Source organism: Melanotaenia boesemani, chromosome 15, assembly GCF_017639745.1.
Source record: "Melanotaenia boesemani isolate fMelBoe1 chromosome 15, fMelBoe1.pri, whole genome shotgun sequence".
Taxonomy (NCBI): Eukaryota; Metazoa; Chordata; class Actinopteri; order Atheriniformes; family Melanotaeniidae; genus Melanotaenia; species Melanotaenia boesemani.
Window position 1 is genome coordinate 15,517,715 of NC_055696.1, and position 12,506 is coordinate 15,530,220.

Below are 12,506 nucleotides of genomic sequence, written 5' to 3' on the forward strand. Positions count from 1 at the left end.
CCCCCCCCCCCCCCCCCCCCCCCTTTTTTTTTTTTTTTTAAACACTACCATAGAAGCTGCAGTCATACCTCACATTGTTGTAGAGGAAGGAAGGGCACGTCCTTGCTCGCAATAAATGGTTCTAGATACAACAGCAACACAAGGGGAGCGGCTGTTATTTAGCCTAATCCAGCTGAGCTATGTGACCTCTGGCATTTTGACACCCTTATCGGGATTAAAATAAATAATAACCTTGTTGTGTCATTAATAAGCAGGTTGGTATTCCGCTTGAATTCTTACATTGGGTTTTCTGGGATGTGCTTCTTTGGCTGCATCATGCCTTCCATTAGAAATTTCACCAGATTCAACATCAAATCAGCCATAAACAAATTAATTAACTGACAGTACACGAATGGAGATGTGAGTGGACTCTATGTGCTGTCAGTTATCACTATGAGTTAAAGCCTATAAGTTACATGCGACGTCTTCACAAATCCGCTACACAAAGTAGCGGATTTATTTAAATAATTTAGATGGTTAAAATAAAAACAGAGCAATGAGCCGACGTTTCATGTAAATCAGGCCTGACATTGCCCTTGTGACCAAAAAAAAGCCCCCACCTCCTTGTTTCCTCGCCCCTGATACACACATACACACACCTCATTCGCCATTTCTTCCCATTCATAAAAATCTGGGCATCGCGCCTGCGCAATGCTATTCGGAGTCCTCCCCATTCATAAAAATGTAACCTCCGCATTTCAGCCCTCCCGAGTCACTCTTCCCTCCCATTCACACAAAAAAAAAAAAAAACCGAGGCATCTGCGCAGTGCCGTCCCCTTCCTTTCCTCTACCCTCCCATTCATAAAAACTCACTTCCCTCCCCCTCGGTGGTTGCAACATCATATCCACAGTTCTGCGTCCTCAACCGCAGTCGCCTTTTATGCACGAGCGAGTGGAGAATAGTGCAAGAGACCAACTCGCATTTGGCTCTTACCTTGTTCATATTACTCCCATTACATTTGGACTTGTCTTTCCTCATCATCTGTGGAGCTACTTGCCTTCTTTGACTGGACTAATAGCCTACGGGCAAACGTCGTGCGAAACGAAGAGATGAGAATTGTGTCCTGAAACCACAGTAAGTGATCTCTGCTGGTATTTTCTCCACGTTAAACGTTAAGAACTCGTGAGCGCGTGACTGCACGTCGCCTGGTCCCAGTATGCTGCCTCACACTTGACAATTCACCATCAATCCATCGGATCACGGGCACGAAAGCGCTCTTGCATACTGTATTTTGCAACAAACTGTTTCACTTCGCATATTAAAGCAAATATTTAAAAAATTGGATGAAAAGCGAGGCTACGGCTCAGACCGGAGAAAACGTTGTGTTGGTCGACACGCTGCTTATTTGGGGCAGCAGACGTGCACTTTTAAGGCTATAAGCGTCGTGATTCGAGGCGTTTAAAAAAACTGTTATATGACAAAGGCAGTGGATCAGAGCAACATTTCACTATATATAAATATCTGTGACGGCTGCTTGTCTGTTCTCGGACGGCTCTGTTGCGTGCGTCCTGCTCGCTCTGCAGCTATCGCCTGGTTGGCACGTACAACGTCGGTTGTGTCAGGTGTTTGTGCTATAGCTTTTTAAGTTTGTCAGTTTACTTTGCTTTAAACGAATACATTTCAACGTTACATCATTTTCTATTTTAATTTGTTATATATTATTATTATTTATTTTGATCTAAATAGACTAAACGACGACGTCCACATTAACGCATCCAACTACGCACCAAACTCCTGCCGATTAAAAAAAAACCTACAGCTGACTGTCGGATGGCACACGTTGTTCTGTTTTCTTCATCAAGTTCAAACTTTTGTCATTTATACAGATAATAATACAAGTAAGGTGTTGAATACATGGTTACAGCGCCTATATAAACAGGCTATTTGAGTATGCGAAGCGGCCGCCTCCGATTTTTATGACTCAGTCCATTCACATTTTCAAGGGAGGGACACACACACACACACACACACACATACACGTATATATATGCACACATTCACGCACTCGCACACGCATAGTTCCGGCTTGGAGCTCATAATGGTCTAGATTTGACGATCACACAGCGCTTGTGTCGGTGCCAGCAATGTCGCAACAGGTTTCTCAACCAGGCTTTTGGAAATCTGAGGAAAAGAATAACACAAGTAAAACAACGTTGACCAATGAAACATTTCAGACTAAAATAGACAATCAGTTTATCAGGTTAATGTACCTAAAAAAATTATATCTCGAACATGTTAGAGTCTGAGATAATGCAGGCTGCCAGGTACAGAATAAGTGAAATTATAATAAAGCCTCTTTGCTATAATCAGAGCAGAAAAGTGTGTTAGTGGATAACTCTGCTGCTCTTTGCGCTTTATGTCGTAAGTCGTGTGTGTGTGTGTGTGTTTTTTTTTGTTTTTTTTTTTTAGTCTATGTGCAAAGTAGGTCTACCGACCGTGGAGCACTCACTGAAGAACTGGATGAAACCGATTTCACTAAGTCTTAGCATAACTGGGGCGCATTGATTCATGCTTGCAGCACCAAGTGCAGCCTGCAGCTCTCATTCACAAAAGCATGCACTTCATAAAATCGGTCCCATTCACAAAATCCGAGACGGCTTTGTTTCTCCGATTCAGTTTTTTATTTGTATAGGACACTATAGATTAAAATCTAAAGACTGAGGAAAGATAATAAATGTCCCACTGTTATGCGATTCTATACAAATACCCAACTTCCTTTGTCACTTGCTTTAATTTTTTTTTTTTTTTTTTTTTTTTTCATTTTCTGACAACTTTCTCATTTCTTTGCTCTGCCTTCTGCCTTGTTTTGCATCTTTGAGTCTTTTGCATGCAAGCCCTGCTCTGTGTTGCTCCCTGCTCTCTGGAGGGGATGAGAGCCCAACTTCTATTGTTCTAATGTCAAAGTTAGAATGGAGGAGATTTAGACTGAATACCCTGTTGGTGCTCGGTCTAAAAATCACCACAGATTAGAAACTCTGCATCCAGATCCCATCTGAAGAAAGATTTCTATTGAAAGGCTAAATTGTGTTGCATCTAAAGATTTAATAATTGACTTGTGGGAAGTAAAATGTGTAGAGCAAATATCAATGTTACATGAAATCTGAGGTGTTGATTTCAAAGCTGTAGTTTTGGAGAGAATTGTATGAGTTATTACACCTAAACCAAAAGGCTCAATCTAATCATAATGAAAATGTCTGATTAGCAGTTGACCAGCATTAAAATGCCAAGATGTTCAATTATACCACAAATAGTACATATTAGAGTAAATTGAACAGTCTCATTTTAAACAAGCCTTGTGTGGTTCAGTGGAGAAATGTTCATGGAGTTTTATAACTAACCTGGCTTTCAACTTTGGAGAGTTTTGTAGTTCATTATTTTTGGTGTAAAATTATTGCAATGTTTCTGTGACAGCTTTAGATGTAGCTAAAGACTTTTAGCGAGAAAAAACTGATTTCAAAGGTTGACAAAGGAGCAGTGAAATGGCAGCGCCAGACATAACTGTCTCTTTTGTATCTCTCTTTGCAGTATTGATAAATGCTGCTTTAGAGTGAAGACGTGCAAGGCACCAGCCGACACATGGAGTCCAGGGTTCCCCACCACATCCCCGGAGTGTCATCCTCCCTCATATCTCCGCCCTTGCTGGACAGTCGAGTACCCTACGGCCGTCTTCAGCACCCTCTCACCATTTACCCCATTGACCAGATAAAGTCATCACACGTGGAGAACGACTACATCGACAGCCCCGCCGTTGTTTCTCAACAGCCCCTAAGCCAGAAGTCGGCAAGCCGAAGAATTACCTGGCTTGGTCAGAATCAGGAGGCCTTCCTTGGTGCAAACCACAACCATCATCATAATCACCAACATCAGCCCCACCAGCAGGGCAGGTGTGAGCCCCATCCTCACCAGGACACCACCACCCATCCTTGGATTTCCTTTAGTGGAAGGCCCAGCTCTATCAGCAGCAGCAGCAGTACTTCATCTGATCAGAGGTTGTTGGACCATGCTGCACCTACACCAACAGTGGACCACCACCCAAATTTGCACCCTCACCATGGTCCTGTCAATGCAATCAGTACCCGACCTTCCTCTGAGTCTAAAGTTCTCACCTCCTCTTCCTCTGCTTCCTCCTGCTCCTCTTCCTCTAAATCGCTGGACCTCAAGTCTTCAAAGATTCCAGCAGGAGGTGTGTGCTCCACTGGGGACCAGCAAGGGTTGGTGCTAATACCTTCCTCCCCAACTGAGAAGAAGCACCTCCTTCTCTGCGAGCACTGTGGGAAGTGTCGATGTACTGAGTGTACGCTCCCCCGAACCTTACCCTCCTGCTGGGTCTGCAACCAGGAGTGCCTGTGCTCTGCTCAGAGCCTGGTGGACATGGCCACCTGCATGTGCCTGGTCAAAGGGATCTTCTACCATTGCACCGAGGATGAGGATGATGAGGGTTCCTGTGCCGACAAGCCCTGCTCATGCTCCCAGGCCAACTGCTGCGCACGCTGGTCCTTCATGACCGCCCTCTCTGTTGTCCTTCCCTGCCTGGTTTGCTATCTACCAGCAATGGGCCTGGCCAAACTGGGACAAAAGTGTTATGACAATGTTAGCAGACCTGGCTGCCGCTGCAAGAACTCACAGGGTGGCGTGAGTGTCCCTGTGTGTAAAAATGGAGGCATGGAAGCAAAAGTTGGGACAGAAAAGCAGCAGCAGGGTTCATGATAGTGGACCAAACTGTCTGGTGGTGGCCTTGCTGAAATAAAAATGGACAAGACCACACAGTATTTGTTCAGTTTGTATGGAAAGGACAATCCAACACCAATTCATTAAACTACCCGATTAATCTGCTGGAAGATGACTTATGTAGAACAAAGGTACTTAAATGGCTTCTTGACCTATGTTTGATAGTGTGGATGAGCAGAATGGGTCTTCTGAGCAAGCGTTAGCTAGTAGGAACAGCTAACAGGCCCTCTGAGATGTTTTTATTGTTATTTTTTGTAAGAGTGACTCAAAAAGAAGAGGCTAGATTGTGGGACTGGTGTTCTGTGTTGTGCAAAAATGGCTTAAGGCACAAAGTCATTGTACCTCTCTGCTGCTCAATATTTCTCAGCTAATTTTGTAATGCTAACTAACCAGAAGCTGGTTGCTGATCCTCATATAAGAACTTATTGATGGAGTTGAATAGAAAATTCCCCCCCAACCACCTCTAAAAGCACAGCCCAGTGTTAAAACATGAAAACAAATAATTATCCACTGAATAATGTGGCTTTATGACAAGCCATTGCAAGAGACCCCATACTCTCACAATATTGATGATCACCATCATTTAGTCTTGCCATTTTCCGATTACACCTTAAAGATGCTAGCTTGCTAACATTTTATTCCAAGGTTTTTATCTCCATGGATGAGCTGTAAAAACAAAACCTTTTTAGACCTTAAAATGATAGTAATTTCCCAAAATTCTCATTCTGTATTGTGCGTAAGCAGTTGTGCTGCAATTGAGAGATAATCACTTTACGGTGTGTTTTCTGTTTTTGGGTGGTGAAGCTTAGACATTCTGAAATATTCTGAATGCTGATCACCAGTCACCTCAGATGTAATGCATGTCACGATCTGCATGCTTTAGTCTAATGGTTACCCACCGTGCTAGAAGTGGATTTGTAGTAGAGAAATGTGTTTTAAAGAAAAAAAAAGAGAGAGAGAAAAGAAAAAGTACACCCAACCTTCTCAGGGACTGTTACAGTAATCTTCTTTAGAACTTGGCCTACTGCACGTTGATTTCTAAACTGCCTAAGAGCCTAGTCTACTTCCTCTTTGCACAAAAATGGCAAAGAAACATTGAGGGGCAAAAAGGCAATAGTGAATAATTTAAAGCAAGTAAGCTAAGTGAGAAACAAATGGGCCAGAAAATAACGTTTCCGGAGGAGAGAGGATGCAGGTGATAGAGAGAGAAGAGAGGGGAGGGAAGGCTAAGCAAAGTTGTTGTTGTACTCCAGTCAGCCTTTGTCAAATTCAAACCTGCCACTTGCACAGCCTTTTTAGGACCCCTTAAAGGATGTACGAAAGCACAGTATTGACCACCTCAGCCATCTCACATTATGTTGGCCTACACATTTAGTCCAAACACCCCTGTTCCCCTTTAAACACTCGTCTAAATGAGTCTGTTGCATAGCTGCATAAGTCAGGATAGTCTCCCTTTTCTTCTTAAAGTCTATTTTTGTGGCTTGCATGACCTTCTTAGGACTTTGCCAAAGGAAGCCATTATACGGTAGCATGTTTTCACAGTCTGAGTGATCACAGTTGTTATGCACTCTTGCCAAATGGAGTTGACGGCAGTTGGTCGTTAAAGGCATGCTGCCCTTTAATACAGATGGCAGATTCTGTTTGGCATAAAGGCATACTGGCTTTGTCGCTCCATAACACATGCCTTTCTGTCAAGTTGGGCCCTTATCTTCCGTCAGGGTGCCTAAGTTTGCTCATATTTGTATTCGTTTTGTTGCACAAAGCAGATATTAAGTAGGAAAAGAACAGGAAAGACACAAAAAAAAAAAAAAAAAAAAAAAAGGTACTTAGTATTGAATGTATGAGGCAATATTTTCAAAACCTAGCAATTCAGTTTGAGAGAAAGGTGCCAAAACTGAGAAAGAATATGTGACTGGGCAAAGGCCTAGTAGGCGTAGGTGGGCAGCAAAAATCACAGATGTTTTGACAATATATTTAGTAATAGAGCTATGCAGGTGAAATGTTATTTGCTGTAAATAGTTTCACAACATTTGTGTTCTTTAGAAGAGACTTTTAAATGTCTTCGAAAGATTGCATGGTACATTATAACTACAATTCAGTACAAAGTATATAGAGAATATATTAGATATATATTTTGAGGGTAAGAATAAGATGTTTTTGAGGTTGCAAGGAATGGAAAAGGAGAATGGTGAGAAGAGGGATCTGGAAACAACAAAAGAAGACAGTCTATCACTCGCACTTGACTTTTGAAAAGTGTGCCCGGCAATAAAAACTAAAACAAAAAACAAAAAAAGAGGCTAAATAATTTTTAAAAAGAAGAAAAAAAAGCTCCTGCTGTTTATGCTAACATGGCTCATTAGCAGTCGAGAGGCTAAGCTAATTCCCTTCTCCGAGTCCTGAAGACTGTGGACTCATTGAATCCACACAGGGAACACACTCTACCCCTATCAGATACTTTTTTTTCGTCTTGCTTTTTGTCCTTCCTCTCTTCCCTCCTTCTTCGCTGAGAAATAGTCCAGCAAACACGCCTGTCCTGCCTTGATTGACAAACACAGCTGCTGTGCATAAACTTGTCATACCAGAGACAGACTTGTCTGACTCTCTTTCTCCTCCTCTCCTGCCATTTTTATTCCCCTCCCCACCTCTTCCATCTTTGTTTTTTCCCCAGAGTTGTGTTCAGTGCCATCTATATCACCAGTGGACCTCTTTCTTTTCAACAATCACTGCCTTTCTTTTCATTTACTGCAAAGTAATGTTCTTCACATTAGCTTTATACTATCACATGTGCTCTCTAGCCTGTTTTAGGTCTGAAATAATCACCAACAACGACAAGTCAAATATTAAAACTTTAATCTTTTGTTTTCCTTTTGCTGCAGTGTTGTGACTTTCACACGCCAACACCCCACAGATTTTTACATTTAATTTTCAACCTAATCAAGAGAAGTCTCTTACAGTTGCTACTCCATTCCTTTATGCCTTTGCAATGTCATTGTTGGGGATTAAAAAAAAGAGATCTGTGCTTTTTTTTTGTTTAGATATAACAAAAAAGAAAAAAATCTCATATAAAAGGTTCCCTTTATAGATATATTTATTTCGAAGTTCTATTTTATATAGTATTTATTTAGATGCCAACTTTTTGTTTGTGAAGAAAGCTTATGTCGAAATGGAATGTACATTGACAATGGAAATATATATTGTTAAATATACTTGGCTGTTGTGTCATTACTATTTGTCTGCAGTTTCAACCACATAAACAGACATTACAGACACATAAACACTAAACCTTCTGATTGTGGAATCTCAAACAGAAACACACTTTTAGTGTAAAGGTCTTCACTCATCCCAACATTTTCTACTATTTAAATTCCACATGAATAAAAGTAACAAACATAGCAAAGACATAAAGTACATTTCTGTACAGAAAATATGTCTTGTGGTTCTTTCCAGCTACTCATATAAAGTATTTCATCTTTTTATCATTTTGTTAAAGAACAGTTACGAGCTTAAGTTGCTTTGCATTCTTACTTCAGCTTCATGTGTCTGACTACACTGCTCTCTATAAAACACAGGTCAAATTAAGCTGTGTGACGTTAAAAAGTAGGGAAATATTACATAAGAAACAGGAGATCGTTCATAGACTTCCTCTGCACAATATGAGAGACAAATAACTCACCTGGCCACCTCAGAGCTTAAACTCCACATCTGCTGTGTTTGTGTGTGTTTGACTTGCAGGTTAAATTGACTTCCTCACAGTTATAGGGGTGGTCTGTTATAATCTGGATGTGTAACATTCCTTTCTCCCCAAAGCACCACTTTATGAAGCCAGAGCATGCACAAAACCTTCCTGTCACACACACACACACATTGTCGTCACCTCCCTCCCCCTGGCCCACCTGTGCTGCTGCAGTTACCCTAAGGCGGTCTTCCTCCCTTCATGCTCCCTTCCGCAGCCCCCGCGATTTTGTTTCTATGTGCTTGTTTCCTGGGTGTTTACCTCAGTACCTGGGTACACCTGGGGAAAAAAAGAGTGGAGTGATTGAAAAAAAAGTAGGAGAAAAAGCAGAAGAAGAGAAGATCGCTTGGCCATCCAGCATCACATAAAGAACTTGTTTCCGCTGCAAAAGCCCTGCAGGCGCTGCAGTGTCTGCTCCAACAGGTGAGATCAGAGACCAACCTGCCTGTTTACCTGCCCGTCTGTCAGCAGCCACCTGGGACAACACACACACACACACACACACACACAAAAACACCTGCATTGACTTCCTCCACACCTACATTGTCATCTCCACCCCACAGAGCCTAGCCACATACATATCATCAACACAGGAGGCTTCAGCACAGGCAGGTGAAAAAGAAACCGTTTATTACCAGCTACTGTTACAGTACAGAGGATTCACAGAGGAACTAGTCCCGGGTCAGAAACTGGATGCAAATCATTATTTGTGCTGTGGTGTGGCCCACTGTGCAACAAAAGGGTTGGGTTTACCACAAAGAACAATGCAGGCTCATCACATATCTTTTAGATGTTGTTTTTGAACTTATATTTGCAGCATCTGTAGCCAACATTCAGCAGAAATCTAAATTTGGCAATGTCTCGTAAAATGGCCGTGAACAATTTTCTTAGCATGTCAGAGTTGAAAAACAACTTAATGTATTTCTTGTTGAGGATCAGAGGAGAGATAAAATGCTAAGTAAAACCAACACAGCTCTCATTTCATTCTGCAGAAGTGCCAGTGGCCCTCAGGTTGCAAGAGGCATTGTTCCAGTCAGGACACATCTGACCAAGAGTGTGTGCCTGATTTAAAACCACCAATTTGTTTCCCACTTAACACAGAAGCAGTGCTGCAGTAACAGAGAATAAAGCTATATCCAAGCGACGCAATCAAACTTGACCCAACCCACATTTGACTTCTTATCTACTGTGTTTCACAACCGGCAGAACTCGTACTGCTAAGTCACCATGTCAGCATGCATCAGTGTTACCTGAGATACTACTAAAGGGACAGTCCACCACTTTTTCCAGCCCAATTATGCATAAAGGCAGCATATGTTCAACTAATGATTGGAAGATGTGGGGACATTCTTCTGCAATGAATGATGTTTCCTCTCAGCTGGTTTCCGAATCTGTTTGAGATTTTCAAGAAGCTAGCTCTAAGTTTGACTCTCCCACACTTATGTGCTTCAAGTCAGCTCAAGCAAATCCCCTGCAGTTTGCTGTTTATATGACATATTGCAAAAGCCATTTTCACATCTGGTATAGTGCTCAAGTGAACCCCCTTGCACCCCTGAAAACCCCCAGATGCACACTTAGACACAGGTTTTCTTATTTTTCTTTTTTCTTTCAACCCATCCACATGCTCTGCCGTTCTCTGCTCAATACGAAGACTGTGAATTTAGATGGAGGAAATCATGCCAATCTCTATTAAATCTGTTTTTGATTTAGTTCAAATGTAAAATTAAAAGCAATTAAAAAAGCATGACATATTGTCCTTGTCAAAAAAATGTTGCTGAAGTCTGTACATGACTGTAGAAAATACATGCTGCATGCAGGACATTAAATAGAGACACTATTACTATTTCATTGTTTAATTTTGGGAAAATATGTTAATCTGTACCTAAAAGACACATCTACAATTCTCCAGCACAGATTAGTGATTCAGATCCATGCTGATTGATCATCTTGCTTTGCTATGATTTGTTTCTGGTCCACATTATAGCAGTTCTATTTACTAACAAGAGAAAGTGGCCTTATGGAAATCCCACTGCAATTAGCTTTTTCCAACCAGTGAAGTGTTGTTATGGATGTCTCATTCTCAAATAGAAAATGAAACATTTTGGAAATAAGATTTACCTCATAAACCTATGGACAAAGATCAAGTTTCCAACCAGATGGGGTCCAAATTTTAACAGAATATCTTGAAAACAAACAAATAAATAAATAAATAAATAGGCTTCTCCAACTGTATGCCGATTTCTGCACAACTCTCCTTACCTTTTGACATATTATCTTTTACTGCTACACAAGTCAGGGAGGTGCTCAGAAGGTCCACACATGAGGCCTTGTACAGGTCTGCAAGGTGGCACGCTCTTATGGGGGCAGAAATAGCAAGTGCATTGCTGTCTGAAAATGGATCCCCTGACATTTAGGCTGCAAAATGATGTCGCCTTCCATCTCCCTCTCACACACATACACTCTCCATTAAAAACATCTGCTGTAAAACCACAAATTTAAACAGTTGGGATGTGGACAGGAAGGAGGGAAGAGTCAAGCAGGAGTTAATGGGACAGTCAAGAAGAAGACAACAGGAAGCAAAGTAGGTGTGGTTGTTCATGGTCCTATAAAGCTTGTCTGACTAAAAGTGCATATGTCCTAAAAGGGTCAGAGACAATTTTGACAGTGGAACTGCAGCTTATATATAAAAATAAACATTTTTTTTACAAGTTGTTTTTTGTTTGTTTTTTTTTATTTTTGTTATTGGTGAATTTTTGGCCTTAACCACTACTGACAAAGATTTATTTTTTACTCTCAGTATGTCAAAAACGAAAATTTCCAAGGTCAAAGCTTAAGTGTTTCTTTTGGCTCCAGAAGGCTAAGAAGAAGAAAGAAAAGAAAGATTTGCTGCTTTATTTCTTTTTTTTTTTTTTTTCTTAAGCAGTTGCCTCCCTTCCAGCAAGTCAACCAGGCAGTCAGCCTGTCCACCATAAAGCCACTCACCCAGCCAGCAAACAAGCCAACCGGTCCATTTCATTCACTGGGGCCACTGGCATGGGACCAAGTAATGCCACTAAACAAAGAGCTACTGTCTTGCATCACTTCCCCTCAGAGAGGCCAACCAGGCTGTAGCCTCTTATCACCAGGCACTGCCAGTCTGAAGTGCACCAAAGACTCTGCCACGCCGCCCTCTTTACAGCTTTCTGTTACTGCCCTCTGACATTATACCACCATGATACTAACCGTGTACTCATGGGAGGGTTCCATTTCAGCTTTCAAGATTGTCAATGGAAAGGGCAGCTTATGAAAAGAAAAACAAATTAAACTAATCAGACAACATCTTAAAGTCATTTCCAGTCAACCTCTGAACATAAGAAAAGCGATTCTGACTTGTTTTTATTTCTCAGAGGCAAACGCTTTGGGTTACGTCTAAGAAGCAATGGCTGATTTTACATTGAGCTTATATGTAATGTAGTAAAAGTAAGAAAAAAAAAAAAAAAAAAAAAAAAAAACAATGCAAGAATGCACAAGACCTGTTCGCCATTTCTTGTCAGAGAATTCTGGCTCTGAGACAGCAGATTTTGTTTGTTGCATTTAAAACTGAGGGGAAAAGTTGGACATTTGAGGACTACAAGGTGTGACTAAACATGACTGCTATCTTAAACAATAGTGTGCTCCACTGTGCTCCTATTATTCTTCTTATTGCAGAAGTTAAGGAGTGAAAGTCAGGAATCTTAATGGGCAGCTTTGCTCCTCTGTCTTGATAAGTATTCTGTCGGTGTAGTTCGATACTTCCTTCCATTCCACAACTTCGCTGTGTGTGCCTGTGTGTGTGTGTGTGTGTGTGTGTCATGGGTGCGTGTCTGTTTTCAACAGGCCCTCGGGCTGCCTAAGGGGGGTGGACATGTGTAAAGGAACAGTTGCATTCCTTTCAGATCCTCCTCTCAAAAGGAAAACACACACAAACTTGCATTCAAATCTATACAAACTGAGCTTACAAGGACACACACGCACTTATTTTCTCCC

General features: G+C 41.4%; 1 protein-coding gene across 1 annotated transcript; it reads left to right on the forward strand.

Moving 5' to 3' along the window:
* Positions 1-857: 857 nt before the first annotated feature.
* On the forward strand, positions 858-6,980 carry spry4 (sprouty homolog 4 (Drosophila)). Its single transcript, XM_042008443.1, has 2 exons — positions 858-1,114; positions 3,566-6,980. Exon 2 carries the CDS (start codon positions 3,617-3,619, stop codon positions 4,745-4,747), a length of 1,131 nt encoding a protein of 376 aa, XP_041864377.1. The 5' UTR covers positions 858-1,114; positions 3,566-3,616; the 3' UTR covers positions 4,748-6,980.
* The last annotated feature ends 5,526 nt before the right edge of the window (positions 6,981-12,506 follow it).

Coding starts and splice junctions, on each gene's coding strand:
- spry4 (XM_042008443.1), top strand. CDS start 3,617: ATGGAGTCCAGGGTTCCCCACCACATCCCCGGAGTGTCATCCTCCCTC.